Source organism: Abramis brama (genome assembly GCF_963993115.1).
Source record: "Abramis brama genome assembly, chromosome: 10".
Lineage (NCBI taxonomy): Eukaryota > Metazoa > Chordata > Actinopteri > Cypriniformes > Leuciscidae > Abramis > Abramis brama.
The window spans coordinates 12,977,986-13,003,199 of record NC_139972.1 but is presented as its reverse complement, the minus strand read 5'-3'; the positions used below and the strand labels follow the sequence as shown (position 1 = coordinate 13,003,199).

Here is a 25,214-nt window from a genome sequence, read left to right as displayed (position 1 = left end):
GAAAACCAAGGAGGGTTGTTTTCAAAGACTGAGAATCACAATAGAGTAAAAAAAACACATCTACAATAGTGAATAAAAAGTTGATCAGAAGGGGTTGGGAGGGAGAAACATGAATGTAGTGATCTTTCTCAAACTGATGACAGTAGCAATACATTCAATGACAGATACATTTACATTTAGCAGACGCTTTTATCCAAAGCGACTTACATTGCATTTCAAGGTACACATTTTTGCATTCTTATCAGTTCTACCAGAAAGACTCGGGAGAATAAATACTATAACAATTAACATTTATTAACAGCCCAACAAGCAATCAAGTTCTTTGGCGTAGGCCCCCGTCCATAGCTTGCAATCCGAGGGTCCGGATCTGCATATCCTGCCTGAAGATGAAGGCAGGGGCGCAGCCGACCCCCTGCAAGGTATAGGAAGGGACCATCCTGGTGGTGGTGGGGTGGATGGAGGGAAGAGACCATCCTGGTGGTGTTGGGGAGGATGGAGGGATAGACCCATCTTGGTGGTGGTGGGGTGGATGGAGGTGAATTGAAGCGTCAGCATCTGCGAACTCAGACGTGTGTAAGTACCAATCTTTTATACCACAAGTATAGGAATATGATTGGATAGATGAGAAGGTAATAAGTGACGTAACAATTGAGCCTTCCTAGCAGAACTTATGCTAGAGCTTCATTTCTTTCTTTCCCTTGGAAACGAAACAATGACCTTAGAGATAAAAGCACCAACGCTCTACTGTTTGAGCTACAGGAAAGCTTATGAGATATGAGATATAGTCTATAACTTTAACTTTATTGCTACATGTCAACATCAAAATGGAGAAATATTACAGTGGGTGACATTGACATTTTTATTAAAACTACATAACAGTACCTTTTATATAGGTATTATATTATTGTCCAAAAAAAAATGAAATATTAAGTTTACTATTTTGATCATCTAAACAAAATTTTAATATTTCTGTAATGTGTAATATAGTATCTAAAATCTGTTTTTAAAAAAGATAAAAATATTTTATATAAAAAATATTATAAAAATAAATTTTAAAAATGTTCACTAAAATTAAGCTGAAAATAAACTTAAACTAAAACGAAAAACTTAATTCAAAATATTCATAAACGTTATAATAGTATTTACTTGTGATAAATAAAAAAAACACTGGTCTCAAGAATCTATTTTCATATCAAATAAAAATAAAAATAACTACAACCAACAATTTTACTCCAAATAAAGTTTTTTTTTTCTAAAGTTGTGCTTGGTGTACTTATCGAGGGGATCATTCCCAGACAGCAACATAGTGTCGGCCCAGATCCAGGCCATATCTGGTATATGTGGATTCAACACGTACCAGATGTGGGCCGGATCTGGGCCGACACTATGTTGCTGTCTGGATTGTGTCAGTGAAGAACACAATAATTACACAGTAAAAATAAAAATAAAAAAAAAACGCAATTATTTACTTGTGCATTTAGAATATAGCCTATACAGTGCTGGCTGTGAGGCCACTCCCAACAATTTCCAAATGAGTGGAAATCTCATTTCCACAAATATCATTTTTAGCACTAACGCACTGTACTTTTAAGATGTGATAATGGAAATTATCAGGTGGAAAATATTAATGACATTTCATAATGACAAAAATAAATGATGGTATCCATATAAGCTACTGCTGGACACTGTTGAAGACAAATTAAACTACTTTGAGTGTGAAAAGTATTTTAAGCGTGTTATATTTACTTTCTAAAAGTCTACAAAGCCGAAGATCCCATAGAACTTGAATAAACGACCAACTGCTCTAGAGAATTCAGCAACCACCTGTTTTGTTTTGGTTTTTTATTCATATCTATATGTGATTCTGTGTGGTGCGCATTAGAGTTCCAACCACGCACATTGCCTTACTGATATTTCCAGAATTATCTCCGCTCACAGATAGCAGGGGAAGTGAAAAACGATCTCAAAAAGAGATTAAAGACTGAGTTGCGCTGTGTGCATTCACATTTAGAGAGAGAGAGAGAGAGAGAGAGAGAGAGAGAAAGAATAAGATTGGTCTCAGAAGGAGAACCGTGTCTCTTTTCAGTCTTGGTCTTACTGCAGTTGTGACAGAAGACAGAGTCACTCCCCCTTTTCTCCCTCTCTCTCTCTCTCTCTCTCTCTCTCTCTCACATTCCCTCTCAGTACCCAACATCCCCCCCCCCACCACAGACCATTGGGTTGGTGGTCTGCACCTCACTATAACCACTCTCCTCCTGTGAGACAGTGGTAAATGACATCAGATACTCACCACTGCATGGAAAACTGGGCACAGAGGATCATTTATGGATGTGGAAATGTGGAGATGAACAATATCTTAACTCTGAAACAACACTGAGGGACATCAAAACCGCACCTTGCTACTCATCAAGATTTTATGCAGCAGGTACTCTTCCTTTCTGTCTTTTTCATTTTCTCTCACAAACACACACTTGCTTTTCATTCACATTGCATGTGTCTTTTTAAAACTGTGCTGTACATGGCATAGCTATTTATTAAAACACTTTTTATTCATTTGTTTTCCATACATACAGTAGTAGATCAGTGTTGCATTGTTTATTAAAAAAAGAGTGGATTTAATGAAATGTGATTGAGTAAACAAGTTTGTGTTCAATTGCTTTAGTCCTGACTAATGATTAAAAACTGATTACATTTTTTATCAGTCTGCAACAATTCACTGCATCTGTTTTGTCTCATTCTGACCACCAGCTGCCTGACAGCTTTACTGGCGGCTGTTGCCACCATCAGATATCATTTCTCATTTGACACACTAATATCAGTGTTTTTATTTGTACTTAATTCCTATCACTGTTTAAAATGATGGCATATTTGGAACACATGTTATCCTATAGTGCAAATCATAATTATGCAAAATTAGAAAATTCATTTATTAGTTATTAATTGATTAACATGTTTATTATCATCATTATTATTTTATAGCCTTTTCCACTTATATCTGCTGTGGTATGATTGTAATCACACATTGTGAAATTCTGTGTAATGGAGTTATATATACTCAGGAAGTAATTATAGTCATCAAATGCTCATTTTTCTCCATTCATAAGGCCTGATTATAACCAGTAGATCCTCTGCCAGACAACGTGGCTTTAAATAAAGGTAAATACCTTTGGAGTTTCTTCTAGAGAATACTAAATAATAACTCTGTAATTAGACTTTATGACTCCCCTTGAGAGAAAAAACAGTTTGACAATTAATTGGATCTGTGAAACACAGCCATTCTGCTTTGCGCTTAGAGAGTGCTCGAGTCTCATCAAGGCAGAAGGAGAAAGACTCTTTAAAAGGGTTCCATCAAGAGCATGGCAACAGCGTTTCCATGTGCCAATCTCACACTGAGTTTATCTCTAACAGTTGATCGAGTGTGTACCAGTGTGTGCGTGATGAGCATCTTTTTTATTCATGAATGTTTTTGTCACAGGTAGAAATGGATCCTCTTCTGGAACAAGTTCTGGCTGGCTTTAACGCAACCCTCGGAGCTTTGAATCGGACAGACCCCCTGGATAAGTTCTCAGGAACACAGCTGCTGTGGCGCTTCAAACCTCTGTTTATTCCGCTCTACGCCTTAGTTGTTGTTGTAGCTGGTGTTGGGAATACTTTCCTTCTTGCCTGCATTCTGTCAGACAAGAAGCTCCACAATGCCACCAATTTCTTCATTGGCAACCTGGCAGCTGGGGATTTGCTGATGTGCCTGAGCTGTGTACCGTTGACGGCGTCGTACGCTTTTGATGCACGTGGTTGGGCATTCGGACGCCCGATGTGCCACCTTATTCCTCTGCTGCAAGGTGCAACGGTCTTCGCCTCTGTTTTATCCCTCACTGCCATCGCCATGGACCGCTACGTGGTGGTGGCGTACCCGGTACGGAGGCGTATCTCCGTGTGGGGATGTGGCACAGTGGCTTTGGTCGTCTGGGCAGTTTCGTTGGCCCTTGCCGCTCCGCCTTCCCTCCACACACGCTACGTGGACCTGCGACCAAGTGGCATGGAGCTGGTAGTATGCGAAGAGTTCTGGCTGGGTACCGAACGACAGCGCCTACTCTACTCCTGCTTCTTCTTGTTGGCGTCCTACATGATCCCCCTGCTGTCTGTAAGCATCTCTTACTGTGCCATCAGTGTGCACCTCCGCAAACACACATTGCCTGGAGAGCCCTCCCAAAACCAGCAGCGATGGAGCAAGCAGCGGCGCAAGACTTTCTCCCTTCTGGTGGCCTCTGTGCTTGCCTTTGCCCTCTGTTGGCTCCCACTGCAAGTCCTCAATCTCCTTCTGGATCTAGACTCAGACTTCCAGATTTTGGACAAACGCTACGTCAATGTGCTGCAGGTCAGTTGCCACCTGATAGCCATGAGCTCAGCCTGCTACAACCCCTTCATCTATGCCTCGTTGCACAGCAAGGTCCGCATGCACCTGCGGGGTTACCTATGCCCCTGCCGACGTAGTGGGCAGGGGCTACTCTCTCGCTGTTCGTCCCGCAACCCTGCCACCTGCCTGACGCTCATCTCCGAGGTAGCGGTGAAGGAGAACCAATCACCTGAGAGCCCTTTCCCGACAGCTGCCTCTGAAGATGCGCGGTACATCAGCACAGACAAATCAGAAGGAGCACTCAGACATTAAGGAGGTTTCGCAGCACTGGAGAGGTATTCCAGCCAATATTCAATGTTCTTTTTTGAAAACGAAGGCTTTGTTGATGGTGGGCTTTTCTTTTATGAGGACTAAAAAGAATATTCAGGCTTTCAGCTTTGTTTTGATGTTGCTGTGGACATTAGTGATACAGGCTCAAGATTCCCTCATAGAGTACATCTCTTTGACCTTGAATGAAAACTCCTGATATTAAACAAAAGTTTACAGTGGCTTTTACTGGAGGTGTAAATTCATTTGAGAATACCCTGTCTTTGAACCCACCACAAGCCAAGGGGAATATCAGCAAACCACAACTAGATGTTGACTGCTCTTTTTCACCTCCCGTTCTTTCCTTAATTGTCTCTAGTAATAGCAAGTAGCCAGGAAAATATCATCACCTCTGACCCTAGTTATATCTACATTTATACCATTAGCAGTTAATTCTGTTCCCGTTCCTGTTAGCTCAGACCCATGTCAGAAAACAAGTCATGCAGAACATCTTATAAATCCTCTTAGCCTCACAAGTCTCTGAGGGAAATTGGCCCTCAGAGCCTTGCACGCTCAAGTCCAGACACTCTCAAGAGGGCTCTAGCTGTCGGAGTTCAATCAAATGACAGTCTTTCGCATCTGGTAATGGACTGCACACTCTACTTTAACCTTAAGACACATATGAGGCACATACTGTAGCTCACACTGGAACACTTCTACATTTCTCAAGATAGGCTTACTTCTATGAAATGTTCAACAGAGTAAGCCTGACCTTTTGAAAGTGGCAGGAGCTAAAGTGACGATAATTTTACAGGAGCAAGTGCACGTTGTTTTGTCATTATATGGTTTTGTCATTTCCCTTAGAGAGCTGTGAGAATTGATATCTCATTTTGACAGTTATCTGGAGGTGTGAGATAGACTTAATTAGATGATCTACAATGCGTTCACACTACACTACATTACTCATCAAGTCAACCATTTCTCAGATGAATAAACAAGAGTATTTGACCCAAAATATTTATGGAAATTAATGGTACAATGTCACTCTCTGTGTGTATGTTTGTGGGACAGAAACAAAGCCATTCTATTCATGGTTTTCTTTTTTTAAAAAGCTAAGAACACTGTGCTTAGTTCTTAATGTGCATCTCGATAGTTGCATGTCAGATTTTATGATGTGACCCCAGTGAGATCTTGGGTAAAATCCAAAGAACGCTATGCAACATCAAATATTTTCAGTCCTTCACAGTTCTTACATCTTAATTTGTGTGTGAAATTGAAATTGTGAAATTGTGTGTGAAATTGAAATGAATCCTCTTGAGATACTGTAGAAATATTTTGCCTGAAAAAAAAAAAAGCAGTGTCTGGAGCCAGTTGTGGCTGGACTGCTCATTCTTTAGAGTGAACTAGACGTACTGTAGTATATGATAAAAAAAATATATAAAAATAAATATATATATATATGCCTATAATACAGACAAACAGTTTTAACTGACAGATTTTTATCTCACTCCATATACACACCTGTCATTGATTTCTGTACTCCAATTGGTTCTTCATTGGACTTCCATTGTAACAGCAATCCCTTTATAGGATGCAAAATTTCACATTATCAGAAATTCACTGGAAGTTAAGTGACCTAGCCGCCTGTGAAAAACAATAAAAATTAATCTTTTAAGACCCCCGAAATGTCTACAAATCATGGACAAATCAAACAGTGTGCACTCAGCTTTAGACATTAATTACAACAGCCACACACACACACACAAAACATGCATACGGTCTCATAGTTCTGGTTGACTAGCTGATTCTATGCTACGACATTACGACCTGTGTGAATGTAATCACATATAATAGACAACATCTCGTGTCACTATGAGCGATCCTGTCACTTTTGCAATTGTGTTACCTTGTAAATATGTGAGTAAAATGCAAAACTTCCAGCAGTGGTTGAAAGAGTCTTGTCGTTTTTAGAAAGGTTATATTACATGATTAGATATTTCACAACACAGTATTTGCACAGGTTCGCACACAAGTAACATTAGTAACAAGAATCAACAAACAATCTGTTGCTCCGCATGAACGTAGGCAACAAATACAATTGTGTGATTACATACAAAGGCACAGTGGGTAGAGGATGAAGCAAAAGTTGGTACAATTATGACAGGCGAGATATGCCTGCGAATGGATCTGCATGCTAATTATCACATCTAGCCACCAACGCTGATTGCTAGCCTAGCACAGGGATACCAGGGGCAAGATGCCCAGTGCGCACAGGAAAAACTTGACCAAGCCAATGAAACAAAGGTTCCCTAATAAGAACTGTATTCCCTGCAGTCAAAATATCCGGACCACCTAATTTAATACAGTAGGTCCCTTTGCATAGGGAGCGCAGTAAGAACAATGCTAATAGGCATGATTCATAATAGATGACAAATAGACCCCAGGACCCATGTTGAGCATCATGAGTAAGCATAGTCACAGCTAATATTTCACACTTAGGTGTCTTTGGAAAGTCTGAGTCTGAGTTTGTGACGTTGAGATTTCTTCTGAAACTGTAGAGGAGACTCTGAGCAAGCAAATTTCATTTTAATCTCATTGTTGACTCATTGTCTCAAATAAGATATTAAAGAAAATTAAATCTCCTTTGTGATTTTTCTTTTCCATGAGAGTGCCCAGACATGACATCTCAATATCAGACATGACATCTCAATATCTGCTAAATATAGCATGAGGTATATCAACATCATTGACCAACCTTTGTATCCAAAATTGACTATTTTACATTCCCGCCGAACATATTAGGAAAATCAGTGAAGCGAGAGTGTGGGTCTAATGATGTCATTAAGCCTAGAGCAGCTTTGCAGAGGGGATTAGGTAAAAGAAAACAGCAGACTTGAAGATGCAGGTATTATGATGCAGTAAAAAACAAACACACTCTGCAAGCCGGAACCAGAAGGTTTCATAAAGAGCAGCTGTTGTTATTGCTTCCAATGCCAAACACATCCGTCTGATTAAGATTAAACTGGAAAGAAATCAGCTACACAAGGGGTGCGATAAAAGGATTATTATAGGAGTGAAATTTCGTGTCACTATTTAAAAAAAAAATATATATTCTGAAAACAAAGAAAAAGCAGGCTCAGAGATCTACAGAGATCAGCCCTTTGTGTGCAGGTAAGGAATTATGTCTTCTTCTTCTTCTTTTCTTTTCTTCTTTTTTTACCTCAATTTGTAATGTAGGCTAAAGCCAAGTTAGTGTTAACCAACACTTTTTCTGAAGGCTTTTGCATAACAACTGTTAGGCTACTCTGTGCTAGCTACTTTATGTTAAACCATGTCTATATTTTAATTTCATGAACAAAATCAATTAAATAACAATAAATTATTGGAGTTATTCAATTTAAATATTACAAAATAACTGATGAATTACATTTTAGTGTTGAAGCGGTTGGAACTGCAGTGTTTCTGACATTGCAGCCGTCAGTTGGTCTAAGGCAAGGCTCTCCAAAAATTCAGATTTACAAGTTGTAATTATGAGTTCTACAAAGACGTGAACACGTTTTACGATAAATTAATTTTGCCTTGATCTTTTAACACAGGTTTTGTACAATTAAAACATCCTGCAAGTTTACGAGATTAAAACGTCCTCCTCGTATAAAACATTTATTTAATGAAGCGCCAAAAACTGCTTGTTTGGATTTGTGGGCCTTATAACATCACACGGATATTTGCATGCATCCGTCCAGGCCAAGACATCCACGAATAGTTTTACATCATTGCACCCCCAACTGGCGTTCAGTCGCTCGCTTAACGGCTGCCTACACCGGACACTTGCGTGAGCGTTGCGTTAGAAGAAAACAGAATAACCGGAAATCTACACATACACATCATAAAGTTAATATACGAAACATATGAAAATTTTCGGCTTAAACGACTGTTTTCGGTTTCGGGGTGAAATGCTTTTTGGAGGACCGAAATCATGTGACCGAAAAAGATGGCACGTTTTCGTCGATGGCACGTTTTGACTGTGTTCAGCATCTATTCCGTGGATATGCTACAACAGGTAGGCCTGAGGGTTGTTCCATAAAAGACGCTTAGAAAAGCGGGGATTAAACTCCAAAACTGGACTTGAATGAGCCTAACAAATAAGTTGGGGCTAAAGTGGTTCCATAAAAGATAATTGAAGTTCACGCAATCTCACTAATTTGATCCAGGTTTATCAAGTCTAGATAATTGCGTGTGCACGCGTTTCTGAAGCAGCCCTAGAGGTCGATCATGGATCAAATCGATCCACCATCAAACAGCGTATATTTGGTGCTATTTTATGCGTTTGTGACATGTTTTTTTTTTTTTTTCTCAGTGCAAAACTTATATTTTACAGTTATATTCTCCATCTGTAAATGTTAGAAAGTCATGCAAATGTATCCATTTTGCTGCAAATCTTCATATTGAACGAGCGCCGCTGCGCGCATGCGCGCCAAATAGGAGCGCAATAATTCTGACTAAAATATACATTTTGCTTGGAAAATTAATATGCGATATTTTATAACACTAGAAATATCTTCTAATTATAATAATTTATCTTTAGGATGTTGGATAAGTTGCAGTGAACTTCTAGCGAACAGAAGTACTTAAGTGAACAGAAGTAGCCTAATTCGGGGAAGATTTTTTTAAAGAAACTAAATATATAAAGATACAAAATAATGTTTTGGGTATAGGACCTATGCTATTTAATAAAGATGATGTATACTTATTTAGAATGCTGAGAATTACAGCTTTTAATGCAGTAATTTTTTGGAGAAAGCAAGAATCCCCAGTTTTAAATGAGTAGATTTAGTTTCTAAAGTACATTATGGAGAGGATAACATGAAATTAAGAGCAAATGTATACATTTTGAAAAGATATGTGCAACTCTAAAATCAAAGAATATTCCATAAAATAAAGGAATATATATTAGCCTACATTAACTACATTTTTATATAACCCTCCCTCCCTTTTATTTCTAGTTATTTATTATTTTATTTATTTACTTACTTAATATTGAATATTTGATATTCAAATAATATTACTTGAACAACTATTATGAATTATGTGTCATTAAAAGAGTTTGATATAAATATGTGAATGTTAAATTTTTATTAATATTTATTTATTGTTTTTTGTCTTTTACCCCTTAAATCATATGTAAAATTGTCTAACTATGTACTTTTTGGTTATTGTTCTAATCATGTGTTTTTTAGGCTATGTGTTGGTGGGTATTATCACAAAAGAAAAAAAGTAGAAGGAAAAATAAGGAATATTTATTGGGGGAAAATATGATGTATTGATGAACTGTCAATTTGTATAATTGTGTTAAATGTGTTTGAATTGAAAGACATAATAAAGTACATAATAAATATATATATATATATACAGTGAGGAAAATAAGTATTTGAACACCCTGCTATTTTGCAAGTTCTCCCACTTAGAAATCATGGAGGGGTCTGAAATTGTCATCGTAGGTGCATGTCCACTGTGAGAGACATAATCTAAAAAAAAAAAAATCCAGAAATCACAATGTATGATTTTTTTAACTATTTATTTGTATGATACAGCTGCAAATAAGTATTTGAACACCTGAGAAGATCAATGTTAATATTTGGTACAGTAGCCTTTGTTTGCAATTACAGAGGTCAAACGTTTCCTGTAGTTTTTCACCAGGTTTGCACACACTGCAGGAGGGATTTTGGCCCACTCCTCCACACAGATCTTCTCTAGATCAGTCAGGTTTCTGGGCTGTCGCTGAGAAACACGGAGTTTGAGCTCCCTCCAAAGATTCTCTATTGGGTTTAGGTCTGGAGACTGGCTAGGCCACGCCAGAACCTTGATATGCTTCTTACAGAGCCACTCCTTGGTTATCCTGGCTGTGTGCTTCGGGTCATTGTCATGTTGGAAGACCCAGCCTCGACCCATCTTCAATGCTCTAACTGAGGGAAGGAGGTTGTTCCCCAAAATCTCGCAATACATGGCCCCGGTCATCCTCTCCTTAATACAGTGCAGTCGCCCTGTCCCATGTGCAGAAAAACACCCCCAAAGCATGATGCTACCACCCCCATGCTTCACAGTAGGGATGGTGTTCTTGGGATGGTACTCATCATTCTTCTTCCTCCAAACCCGTTTAGTGGAATTATGACCAAAAAGTTCTATTTTGGTCTCATCTGACCACATGACTTTCTCCCATGACTCCTCTGGATCATCCAAATGGTCATTGGCAAACTTAAGACGGGCCTTGACATGTGCTGGTTTAAGCAGGGGAACCTTCCGTGCCATGCATGATTTCAAACCATGACGTCTTAGCGTATTACCAACAGTAACCTTGGAAACGGTGGTCCCAGCTCTTTTCAGGTCATTGACCAGCTCCTCCCGTGTAGTTCTGGGCTGATTTCTCACCTTTCTTAGGATCATTGAGACCCCACGAGGTGAGATCTTGCATGGAGCCCCAGTCCGAGGGAGATTGACAGTCATGTTTAGCTTCTTCCATTTTCTAATGATTGCTCCAACAGTGGACCTTTTTTCACCAAGCTGCTTGGCAATTTCCCCGTAGCCCTTTCCAGCCTTGTGGAGGTGTACAATTTTGTCTCTAGTGTCTTTGGACAGCTCTTTGGTCTTGGCCATGTTAGTAGTTGGATTCTTACTGACTGTATGGGGTGGACAGGTGTCTTTATGCAGCTAACGACCTCAAACAGGTGCATCTAATTTAGGATAATAAATGGAGTGGAGGTGGACATTTTAAAGGCAGACTAACAGGTCTTTGAGGGTCAGAATTCTAGCTGATAGACAGGTGTTCAAATACTTATTTGCAGCTGTATCATACAAATAAATAGTTAAAAAATCATACATTGTGATTTCTGGATTTTTTTTTTTAGATTATGTCTCTCACAGTGCACATGCACCTACGATGACAATTTCAGACCCCTCCATGATTTCCAAGTGGGAGAACTTGCAAAATAGCAGGGTGTTCAAATACTTATTTCCCTCACTGTGTATATATATATATATATATAGCAAGTAATTGCTAGCAAGTAATTTATTCTTTCATTCATAAATTCAATCACCTGTGCGTTGTGAGCCAAAAGAAAATCACACACTTTAAACTCTTTTTTTTCTTTTAACCATGAAAAACATACACCAGGCCCAGTACATGTTTCTAAGAGCTGAAGTGTAATTGAGAGTTGTAGGGGTGAAAAGATGCTTCAGGGAAACCATAGCAACCATTTTTAAGTTGCCACTCAAGTAATATTCATTTGGATTGTTCCCATTTGGCACTGCATCGCTTTCACCTTTCACAATATTCCTATGAGGGAACTGTATGGCAGCTGCCATAACAACAGTGAAAACAACAACAACATCAAACATAAAAGTATTAGCAATGGCCTCAAAAACACAAGATGGAAGCCTCTTTAAATTTCAATACCCACAAAACCCCTCGCCCTCGGACACACGTAAAATTTTGAGTCGGTTTCATTGCCACCTAAATTTGTGCTGTGAGCCCTCTTAGCCTTAATGTGAACAGCAATCAGAGTAGTCATCTAGTTACAGATGCACTTATTTTACAGAAACTTCAAGTGTTTGCCCTGCATTTCCCAAGGTAAACCATTGAGGGATTTGCATAAATTTGCATAGGCCATTCAGAAGAGGAAATAACAACGAATGAGACAAATGAAAAATGCACCAGACAATGAAATACAGGCAAGCTGTATTTGCTAAGCTATTAAAAATGGCATTAAATGGAATGACATCCACAGCTATCAGCTACTAATCTGTTTGCATTTTTCTTAAAAAAATTATGGCTTTGAACAGCTGTAGGCCTATACATGTGAACCACTTTAATTTTCCTGGTGTGCGATATGAAATTGCATTATTATCGAGTAATTATCTGAAAGATGATTATGTAGCTTTGCCGTCTGGACATTTTTGAAAAACGATCAGGAGCTCTTAGTATTCTGTGTACTCTGTATGCTCAATGAATAAAGAAAAGAAAAACCTTAATCAATATCTCTCTTAGGAGGAGAGATGAATAGAGGTCTTGCTCATAAATAAGCCCATCTGTCTTGGTATCTCATTTCGGTCACATTCAAAAACACTGTCAATAAAGACAGATCCGTCATGTACAGGCCTCCTCAGATTGAGCAAAGTGAATTTTTCAATGCCGTATACATACTGTATGTATTTGTTCAGTAGATTGCACAATCTTTGCAAGTAAAAACTGTGCTTTTTTTAAATGCTGTGGCAGAGATCTCACATTTAAAGAGCTGTCTTTTCCATACTCACATGCATGATAATCACTGCCTGTCACGATCGGTAGCAATTTTGCTTTTGTTGATTAAAATTAGCAACCAAATTTGTTATTTTTAAAGGAATAGTTAAAATTCTATTATTTCCCAACTAAATCCCAGTAATTAAAATTCTGTCATAATATGCTCACCCTCATGCTCAGCCGACTTTATTCGGCATTTTGGAACACAAAAGTTATTTTAAAGAATAATTTTTTGTCCATACAATGAAAGTCAATGGGGTCCAAAACAACACTGGATGCCATTGACTTTTATTGTATAGGAAAAAAATAATCATCTTTTATCTTCTGCGAAAAAAGAAAAGGAAAAAAAAAATGCATAAGGGTTTGGAAAGACATAATGATGACCGTACTTAAATTTTTGTGTGAATTGCTCTTTAATGGTCTGAAGGCTTTAAAATCTTCATGTTTTATACGTGTTGCCACTGTGACATTTCATCACAACTCATATGATACTGATTTGTTCGATGGGAACATTTTGCTCCCTCTTACCAAGAGCTCATGCTGTGTGTCTTCGAGACAGATTGTGCCCATTTTTCTAACCTGCCAGAAATAGGTGTCACTGGGTCAACGATTACCAAGTAGCAGAAAAATGCTTCAGGAACCCTTACGAAAAAGAAGTTTATTCAAGTGTGCTATTAGTATACTTCTTTTAAACTAAAAATAAGAAAGTATAATTTCAGTCTACTTTTTATGTACTTCTCAGAAATATACTTTATGTACTTCTCAGAATTATACTTCAAATTCCACTTAACCCATTTAATCCCACGTGACCGTAATTTTTTTTTCATTTCTAAGGCTATAAAAATGTTCTAAATGATCTATCAATGCATTTCCAGCAGATATTGAAATAATAAAGGGTCTCAATGAAATATGTGCAGTGTCGCATGTTTACTGTAAATTGTCACATGACCAGAGCTGTTTACTTTGTGTCTGCGCCAAGAGAAGAGGATGGCAGCAAGAAAGCTCCCAAAGAATATGTTAGTAAAGTATGTTAACATAAAGATAGGACATAGATTTTTGGTACACATCATGTTTAAGGTGTCTAGTATTGATATATGCATTTGCAATTACTCAACTTTTTTTAATGTGGTCATAGAACTCACAAACATGTCAACGGCAACAATAGTGACCGGTGGGATAACCCATTGTATCTACATGCTAATACACATAGGATAACTGTTCTACCTTACTTTCTGCTGCTACCTAACTTTCTACCTAATTTTACACACAGACACACACACACACACACACACACACACACAAAAACACATACACAAACACACTGCACAGGTCAAATAGACCTATATTCAGTCTGTCCAATGGTTGATACAACACACACACACACACAAACACACACACACACACACACACACACACACAAAAACAGAAACACACACACACACACACACACACACACACACACACACACACACAGAAACACACACAAAAACACACACACACACACACACACACAAACACACACACACACACACACACACACACACACAAAAACAGAAACACACACACACACACACACACACACAGAAACACACACAAAAACACACACACACACACACACACAGAAACACACACAAACACACACACAAACACACTGCACAGGTCAAATAGACCTATATTCAGTCTGTCCAATGGTTGATACAACACACACACACAAACACACTGCACAGGTCAAATATACCTATATTCAGTCTGTCCAATGGTTGATACAACATACACACAGACACACACACACACACACACACACACAGAAACACACACACAAACACACTGCACAGGTCAAATAGACCTATATTCAGTCTGTCCAATGGTTGATACAACACACACAAACACACACACACACACACACACACACACACAAAAACACTGCACAGGTCAAATAGACCTATATTCAGTCTGTCCAATGGTTGATACAACACACACAAACACACACACATACACACACACACAAAGACAGAAACACACACTCAGAAACACACACACAGAAATACACACACAAACACACTGCACAGGTCAAATAAACTTATATTCAGTCTGTCCAATGGTTGATACAACACAGTATCCCACCGGTCACAATTGTGACCGATCATAAAACACACTTTTTCACACACTTTTCCATGAAAATTTCTAAAAATTATGATTGATTGTTTCAAAGGGATACTAATGACACATGATTTGGATATTTTTGTGTCTGGGAAAAATTTGGGATTAAATGGGTTAAGTATACTTGACTTATACTGACATAAAAGTCTAAGTATATTTGGCCTCTACTTGTTGATCGAGATATACTTAAAAGTATAATTAAGTATTCTAAGTATTCTTGGCTTGTACTTGTGTTTACTATTTTGATTGAGTAGCTTATTAATACTTTTTTAAAAACAATATTACACACTGTCGTATAAACTAACATATTCAGCTTTATATAGTAACAAACTTTCGGGTAAAATAAGCATGGAAAATAAGTTTATTCAGGGTTCTATTAGTATACTTCTTTTCAACTAAAAAGAAGAAAGCATACTTTCAGTCTACATTTTATATACTTCTCAAAAATATACTTAATTACACTTACAGTAAGTGTACTTGGCCTATACTTGTAGGCTACTCAATCTTTTGATCGAGATATACTTAAAAGTTTAATTATTCAAAGTATACTTGGCTTGTAGTTGTGTTAACTCTTTTGATTGAGTAGCCTATTAAATATATTTTTTTTACATCGTTTTTCATATACAGTCTTATGAAAGTTTGTTTGAAAATATTGATTAAAATATTGATATAAAACAGATATATTTCTAATTCTGCGTATCTGAATTTTTGTGTAGGCTAGTCCACTGGTGTACATAGGAATTTACTTTAATTCAACTTTTCCCCACCATTGACTGAACTTTCCAGCTACCCATGTTTTCACTGGTATACGGTAGGGGGCGCTATGACACATCTTCTAGTACAGAATCTCCGGATCAAAACACAGGAGAAGAAGAAGCTGAAACAAGAAGATTGCTCATTCAAATGTAAATCAAAACTGCTTAATGTTTCTAAATGAAGCATAACCCATTAAGAGAAAACGACTGAAGCTGTGGGGGTGTCGGACTCGATTTACTCCATCTGTGTTTGATCATCGTTCTGGATCTCATCAAGGAACTAGTAGTTTACTGAGAGTACACTAAAAGAAAACTTTCTAATATACTTGCGGTATAAAACTACTAAACTAGTAGTTTACTGATAGTACACTAAAAGAGCAAAAATAATATATAAATGGTAAACTATAAGTATGATGTTAAGTTCACTTAAAGAAAACTTGTAGTATAAAACTACTAAACTAGTAGTTTACTGAGAGTATACTTCAAAGTTGCTACAAGTATTAAAATAGTAAACTACTAGTATACTCATAAGTTCACTTGCAGTACAAATGAGAAACATAATTATGAACTAGTTGTGCACTTAAAGTTTACTACTATTACACTTATAGTACACTTAAACATATACTTTTATATACTTCAAGTGGGCCAATTTAGTCCCAAGCGGTATTAAAATAGTACACTTACAAGTTTACTACTAGTACATATTGACATTAGTATACTTACTACATAAAGTATACTTAAAAATATACTTGAACATTACTCAAGTATACTTCATAAAATGAACTTGAAGTATACTTTTTTTTCGTAAGGGAAAAGCTGGAATGGAATGAAAAAGCTCTTGTGCCAGAGAGTCAATGTAAGTTATATTTATTTATTTTTTCCATTTCTTGTGGTTCCTTTAAGCAGGTAAGTGAGTAGACACTCACTTTCTTGAGTAGACACTATTCGCAATTAAAATGTTTATGAAGCTATCTTATCTAAAAGCCCATTCACACCAAGAACAAATTAACTGTAAAGGATAATTAAAATGATAACTATATTAGCGTCCACACCAACGAGCGATGTCGTTCTGTTTATTATAAACACGTGCTGCAGTTTTGTCCTTTCTGGCTTTAAATGCTTGCGCTCTTTAAAGCAGGATGGATTCTGATTGGCTGTCAATGTTTTAATTGTTTATCAGCTTAAAAAAAAAATGATGAAAGGGATTCCTAGTTCCAACTTTGTTCTGCCGTTATTGTTATATTTGTGGTGTTGAGTCTGCTATTGTTTTAAATTTAGAACGATTTTTAAAACTATATCTTTATCGTTATATATCATCGATGACTCTTTATCACAAGGCATAAAGTCAATAATGTTTGATTACACTGAACCTGGCACAAATTTTTAATGTAGATGTGAGGTTTTATAAATGTTATAATATATAAATGTTGGTCGCTTCCCACATAGCTACATAGCAGTTTTTCCTTGGCCCAACTCCGGTCCACAAAATCTTTCCCTCAACTTTCCCTCTGCCCACATACAGTAATGAATTATGGTCTTCGGGTGGCCCAGATCTGGATTAGACAAGGGCCACACATGGGCCACAAACTACATTGTAACCAATCACGTCATTGTGCGGGCGGACTTATGCATATCATTAACTATGACCGCTCTGAAGCAGTGGAGTCTCAAGAGAAACCAGGTATATTTTTCTGTTGAAATGAAAAATCGGGTACATTGAGCAATATAGCACTTGAATTATGTATATTACAATGTAATGATGAACTATATGCCTTTCTCCACTGATATTCTGTGTTGTTCAAAGCGTTTCTAAGGATGCTGATTTTTAGAAGGCAGCTGTCTGACTCTGAGATGGTGAACGGAAACATGGTTTGTGTAACATTAGCAACACATTATTATGACCGATTATAGCATAGCTAGCGAAAGCGGTCATATAGGGATTGTCAACGTTTTTTTTTTTTTTTTTTTTTGTCATCTACTGAATTTTTCGTCAACGATACCAGGGACACCGAAACACCGGGGAACATGAAATTTGGTGGGCATGTAGCCCCACTAGACTTTTACGGAAAAATTTCGTTTGGTCCCCGGGGGCCACTCCCCCCCCCACGCTGGGCCCCCCCAAACCCAAAAAATGCAGTTTTTCCTAAATAACTACCTGAACCGTGGCACCGAGGATGAAGACATTTTTATGGTATGTTGGTCTTAAGGGCCCACATCAACCTAGCCCATAATCACTCATTTGTGATTTGCGCCCCTTCCCATAAAAAATGAAAATGCAATATTATTCTGCTTTAATCGCCCCTATCTTCAGTTGAGATGTTCAGAACTGCACCATATTTCATGTGTATGATTAACTTGACATCCTCTGGGGGTATGCTAAGTTTCGTAGAATTTCATCCATGGGGGGGTATAAAATAAATTCATTTATGTGCACATTTAGTGACTGTACACTCATCGGCCTGTAGATGGTGCTGTTGAGCGAAGGGTTGCTGGTTTAGGATGATACTGTCACACACACACATGCAGGAATACAAACAAACGCAAGCATGCACACACACTGACATCCACACGCACAGACACACACCCATACACACACATACAAATCCACATGCACAGACACACACACACACAAACACACACGCGCACACACATGTACGCACGCATACATACACGCACAGACACACACAGACACAGACACACACATACACAAACACACACACATACACACACACACAGACAGACATGCACATACTACTACTTTTTTTAGGTATATACATAAACACGCAATACAGCCAAATTGCTCCACGTCATTTATTTTTGTGGAAAGCCAGTGCAGGCCTGAGCGGCGGTCATATTTTGTACCGCCATGCGGTACATCTAGTTAGCTTTTTGATGACGTAGTCAAGCAAAAGGCTAATACTAATTCCCATTATGTGTTCTACGATGTTGAGAGAAATAACACATTACCATTCTGATACATCTACTTGTAGACGACCCTGTATGAGTTCAGTTGCATATTCATGAATCCGCCGATACTAAATGAAGCAAGGGTGTAGAATTACATTCAAGCTATTTTTAGGCATGAGTTTTCACACGAAATTGTTTTTAAATATGTCATTTTGGGTTTTAAGGGACAAAATGATTGACTACAAGGGGACTTTAAGTAAATCAGTCATCTGCCTTGATTATTCTGTAAATCAATCATGCATTTATTATCAATTATTATCAGTATGTGTGATGAAATGTATATTTCTAACAAGAAAAAACAACTAAATTGAAATGTGCCTGATTTGGGCCACATGATCACTGGACTGATCTGGGCCACACCCCTTCAACCAACAATTATCCCTCATGTTGTTTGCCGTCATCCATGCTTTGCCTACATTACCACACATGGCCCAGCTTTGGCTGACAGGACGTATGCCCCAATTCACTTTCATTTTATATAAAAGAGCAGGCTATGACATTCTGCCTCACATTTCCTTTTGTATTCTGTGGAACAAAGAAAACCAAACCGGTTCGGAGCGAGGGTGAGTGCATGCACTATTTTTAACCCCTTTCTTGTGTGCTCTTTGAGCCAATATTTGCAGAAACAAAAGAAACAGTCAAATACTTACTTGCAATAATCAGATTCTATTCTAAATGTTATAATAATGTTTTTCATTTTGACTAATAGGATGCTCAGACCGGAATTCTGTTTTATGCTAGAGATTAAGATACGTGACCATGTAGAAATGAGCCAGTGGCTTTTAAAAATTCCCATTTTTTATGGAACATCATGTTCAGAGGTCTGTTACTAATTTTGCTATGTTTCCACAGAAAGCATGGTAAGCTAAATATGTCACCAGCTTTAATTTTTTATGGTATGTCTGCAATATTTAAACCTGTTACTGTCTGCAAAATGCTAATTCAGATCAAAAATGTTTTAGCAAAATTCAGCAATCAATATAATCAAAAATTATAAATCAAAAACGCATTGAATTGCTATTTTATATTCTAATGTAGACTCTTTGTGATGTTAAGACATTCAACAAATGCCTGTTCTGTTGTGATTAATGAGACTTACTCAAACATTTCACCTTTGTTGCTTGTTGCTACATAATAAATTGTCAATCCCATATCAAATACTCCTTGGCCTGCATGCGGAAATAGTTGGGTTATTCTGAAGACAAATTTGATCTCCTGGTGTCTCATTTAGAGTTACTAATGTATTCCAAAATCCCTTTGTCTCACCAGGCACCTTAAAAACAAAGAGGTTGACTTGTTGAAAGAATTATAATGAGGTGGATAATCCCAACTGCAACAACCCTGACAACCTCTTTTCTTAATTTTGGAACCATAAATTTCACTTGGTGTGGCCTGAGATGTCCCTTTGTGGTTCTCAGTCCAAAAGGTCATTCCAAGCTCTGTGGTGATGCCACATGAATAATAGTTAGATTATCTCTCAGAATGTCATTGAATGTGTTGAATAAATTCTTGAAGGCTAATTTAAATAGTTCAAGTGGTTTTATTTATTTATTTACAGCTTTTCATCTAATCATCCCACCTCTCATATATATAGCCTATATATATATATATATATATATATATATATATATATATATTAGTGCTGTCAATCGATTAAAATAATTAACTAATAATCACACTTTTTTATGTATGTGATTAATAATGTGTTTATGTAATAATTTCACAGTATCTCCAAATTAATGTAGAAACAACATCATTACAGTATATTTTAAATTGTTTAATGACAACTTTTTATGAATGAAGATCAGCATTACTGATATTAATACATCTACTGATGTCTCAATGAAATACATTTATTTCCCCAATTTTAAACATTAATTATAGCCATTCAATATTACAGTTTAAATGAAAGCTATCAATTTTAACATTTATTAGGCTTCAAAAAATATAACAACTTTTAATTTAAGGGAACTTAAAACAATCCTCACATATTTACCTGTGAACTTACTAACAGGTAGGAAATATACATAAATTGAATTCACGAGTTCCTTTGCCCATGTAACCTTTAAGCTAATAAGGTTAAGTGTATTTGGCAGTGGAGGGTCTCGAGGAAGCAGCTTCAGCTCAAGCTTAGATATACCCCCCAGAGGGACTACTATGATGAGTATGGTAGCAAGATGCCTAAATTATGTTGGTGGAGTTGGGGATGTGGAGGGATGCCAAAACAGCTGATGCCAGAGCAAGGTGAGCGGCTGCTTATATGCTCCGGCAGTTAATTGAAAGATTAGATGGGTTCACTACTCCCGAAATTACGTTGTGAACTTAACTAAAGTTAACAGTCTGCACTGCATAAATTATAAATTAAATATAGATCAATCCTTATTAAAGCTATAAAACTTATTTAGTCAAGAGCAGTGAGTCATTTTCTGTTACATTTGTTCTTTGGTTAACATTTATGACAGACATCACATGAGTAGGTTTATTAGGCTGCTGTCACTTTAAGACCTGCCGCTGGTGCACATTACGAGGATTTGACGCACATTACATTCATTTAAGAATGAGAATTAAGAATTAAGAATGAGTTTATTTAACTCATTTAAGACTGCTCTTATGAGGGTACTTGACAAAACTGATATTTTGGGCATAATTGTGTATGTTATTAGTTTCAAGTGTGAAAGAGAACTCAATTCTGGCTCAATGTCTGTGCACACAATACTGGTGCACGCGTCTTTCTGTGCGGTGTGTGTGTGTGTGTCACATAGACAAGAGTCAGGACATTCACAGAAAGCGTGTTGTCTTTTGTCTTGTCGCGCTTGAATGTTTTAAAAGCATTTTAAAGAGCATCATCATACAATGTAACGCTAGCCAAAGGGGGCTGAAAATGTGACCCAGACATGTTTTCGTGAGATTCAACCCTTAGTTGAACAAAATGTATTATTTGCATTTTGATGCTATGCCAGGTTGCGCCTCCCACATGTGCTCTCTCACCTCCATCTGTTGTCTGCATTCAGGAGGGTGCGAAATTCTGCGAATCAATCTTGAGTGGAGGAAAGCAGACACAGTGTTCTGTGCTGTTCTCGTCTAAATCCCTGCAGACTTCCTGCTGTGGTGAGACCTCAGTAGCAGCTTCATTGTGCAATGCAGAATAGCACATTAGTTCAATTGTGATGCAATACGTATATTATAATGAAAGAATGTGGATTTCTTTCCTTAAAGGTGCCATAGAATGTGAAATTGAATTTATCTTGGCATAGTTAAATAACAAGAGTTCAGTACATGGGCATGACATACAGTGAGTCTCAAACACCATAGTTTTCTCTTTCTTATTTAAATCTCGTTTTTGAAAAACACCCCTGAAAAACGGGCGAATCTCCACATAACACCAACTGTGACGAAACCGATGGGATCATTAATATGTACGCCTATAAAAATTTGCATATGCCAGCCCATGATGCTCAGTGCCAGGCGAAACTGCACAGCCGAATCATCAGAAGTTCTGCAGGTGAAGAAACAAGCAGGAGGAGGATCATAGGGAAAATGGCAGATCTATCTATAATCTATCTATCTATAATCGGATACCGCTACAGTTTAATTCGAAGTTGTTTAGTTGCTCTGCCCATTTCACCACGGACTGTTACAACAATATCAAGCAGCCAGGCTTCTCTCGGCGTCTCAAACGGACGAAGGGGGCAATTTCAACTAACGTTATATTCCCGCAAGCGGCAAGTAGGGATTTTATTAACGATAATTTACATTGTGTTATCTAGATCCAGCGCGATATTGTTTTTTCCTCGAGAGACATCATGGCTTGCAAACGAGCGAACGAAGCATGGCAGTTGCTCAGTGTTTGGTTGTACAAATGAACACAAAAATATTTTTTTGCTCCTTCATCCGAGCCTCTGGAGAACCAGTGGGTTATGTGAATTTCTGATGTGTAATTGTTCAAATTCAGACAGATAATCTTTCTTTCAAAGTCGTTCAACACTGTTTATGCATCAGTATATCGCGTTGCAGTGATAAGATCTTCATTCACGCGATCAACAGGCTGTCATCTGCTCAGTGCTCATCACTGAAACCTTTTATGTGATGGGAATAGATCTAAATACTTTAAAAAAAACTTATCATGATTCGTTAATCCCGATAGCTGTAATAGTAAAAACATATAAAAGCTGTAATAGTAAAAGTTTTCCAGATAGCTCTACATGTAATGCCAGATATTTCATATGCAAGCATGTCAGCCAATCACAGCAGTGGGCAACAACACTGAAGTCTCACAGCAGACACGCCCCTTCAAACAGAGTGTTCAAATCAATGGATGAAATCAGGCTAGGAAATATGCCTTTTATTTCTAAATTATAACAAATTTTGATCTAAAAAACATACTAACATTATAAGGGCACCCCAGGAAACATTATAAAATAATAAAATAATCCATTCTATGGCACCTTTAAGTGAATCTTGCAGAAATGTTATGGCCCTTATATGCAGATGACAGCACAAACAAGTACGTTCTGATACTACATATCATCCCATTTTCATCTTCCTTGAAAGGCATGGCGGCGTCTGGTGCGATAGGTGAAAGTGAGTAGTCATTTAAACCATTCAGGCTGCAGATCAGGTACTCAAAGCTGCAATTCATTGCTTCACTCGCAATCCAAAATCACTTCATTCAGTTGGTCCGAGGCATTTTACAGTAGAGCAGAAGGCCACTCTGGCTCACAGACTTGCAGAAGACTGCAGTCACATGAGAGCTACTCATCTAAAGAGGCAATCATGCTAGCAGAAGGTGGGAGAACAAAACTGCACAAAGTGTATTGTGGGCGATACTGGTAAGAGATGCTACGCAAACTCTCCTCCTCATCAGCGCTCAAGAACACTGTGTCGCTCGCTCTTCAGAAAGCATTGTGATTAAGCTGTCTGTAGATGATCCCACCCCTTGAATGAAACGCTAATCGTTTTACTTTTATTTAAAGAGCTGTAACGAAAGCATCACTCCCTTAAATGTGTCATGAGAGTCAGAATCAGAGCAATTCTTTTATTTTATAATTTACTGTTTTTCTTTTTTGTGTTAATGGTAAATTACAGTAGTGAAAATTTGTTGAGCATAGTATATAAAAGAAGAGAGTAGCAACATGCTGTGCATCAAAATTGCTTACATTGCAACAGGTTGTTTTTTAACATTCAGATTAAATATTTAACGGCTAAATCTTATTTGAAGGGATAGTTCACCCAAAAATGAAAATTAGCCCATGATTTACTCGCCCTGAAGCCATAGTATATGACATTCTTCTTTCAGACAAATACAATCGGAGTTATATTAAACAATGTCCTGGCTCTTCCAAACTTGATAATGGGAGTGAATGGTATGTATTTGGAAGTCCATCAAAGCACACAAGTTAACGCTATAAATAAATTAAATTATAATTTAGAGTCGTCTGTGAATTAAACAGGACCAACAAGTGAGGATTTATCCCACAACAACAACACTTGGGCTGAATACGGCTCTCAAACAGAAAGATCAAGTGATTCAAGGGTCCTTAAAAGACAGAGATCCAGGTCCTGTTTCACTGCAAATCCATAATTTGTAAACATATACCCCATCTAAGATATAACAGTGAAGTAATTATTCCTATCTTTTTTGACACTAATAGACAAAGCTGAGTCTGAGTAAAAAAAAAAATGCAGACAGCAGTGTTTTGGTCAAGACCAGGTAATTTGAATCTAAGTCAGGACTGAGACCAGTAGAGAGTTGAGTCCAAGTCAAGACACATGAGTCCACATAATCCCAAGTCCATGACAAAACCATGAAAATGTAGTCTTGGGCTGAATCCGAAATTGCCCCCCTCAAATGGCAGCCATTTGCACTGGTGTCCGTAACCATAGTGGACGTAATCGAGTGCACTCTATCCCACATTGCACCGCAATAACGAGTGTTAGGGCTGGGTATCAAGTTCGATACTTTTCAGGTACCGGCCAAATTGCCTCGATACTATCGAGTATCGAAACATGTCTAATTTTTTGGTACCAAATTTCGATACTAAGGAGTTAGTCTCGTTAACGTCAGTGAGCCAATAAGCATGCAGCATGATTGGCTGTGGCGGAAAAAACTAGTTTACGCGGTTGCCCAAAGACAAAGAGACGTGGCTGGCACGTGAGGCTGTAGTGTGTGTGTGTGTGTAAGCATCCCAGCCCCCATTGATGGAAAATATGTGGAAAAGATCAAAAGTGTGGCTACGTTTCACCAGACTCGATGCCAGCAGCGCGCGATGCAATATTTGCGACAAGATAATTGCTGCCAAGACTGGCAACATGACAAACCTGACGAAGCACTGAACAGCGCACAGAATAAACGCGAGAGCAGAAAGTTGATCCGTTTTCA

At 37.8% G+C, this 25,214-nt stretch overlaps 1 protein-coding gene across 1 annotated transcript; it reads left to right on the top strand.

The window, feature by feature from the left end:
- Nucleotides 1–2,297: 2,297 nt before the first annotated feature.
- On the top strand, nucleotides 2,298–4,781 carry LOC311090518 (prolactin-releasing peptide receptor). Its single transcript, XM_084125814.1, has 2 exons — nucleotides 2,298–2,425; nucleotides 3,476–4,781. The coding sequence occupies exons 1-2, from the start codon at nucleotides 2,417–2,419 to the stop codon at nucleotides 4,664–4,666; spliced, it is 1,200 nt and encodes a 399-aa protein (XP_083981940.1). The 5' UTR covers nucleotides 2,298–2,416; the 3' UTR covers nucleotides 4,667–4,781.
- Nucleotides 4,782–25,214: the final 20,433 nt, after the last annotated feature.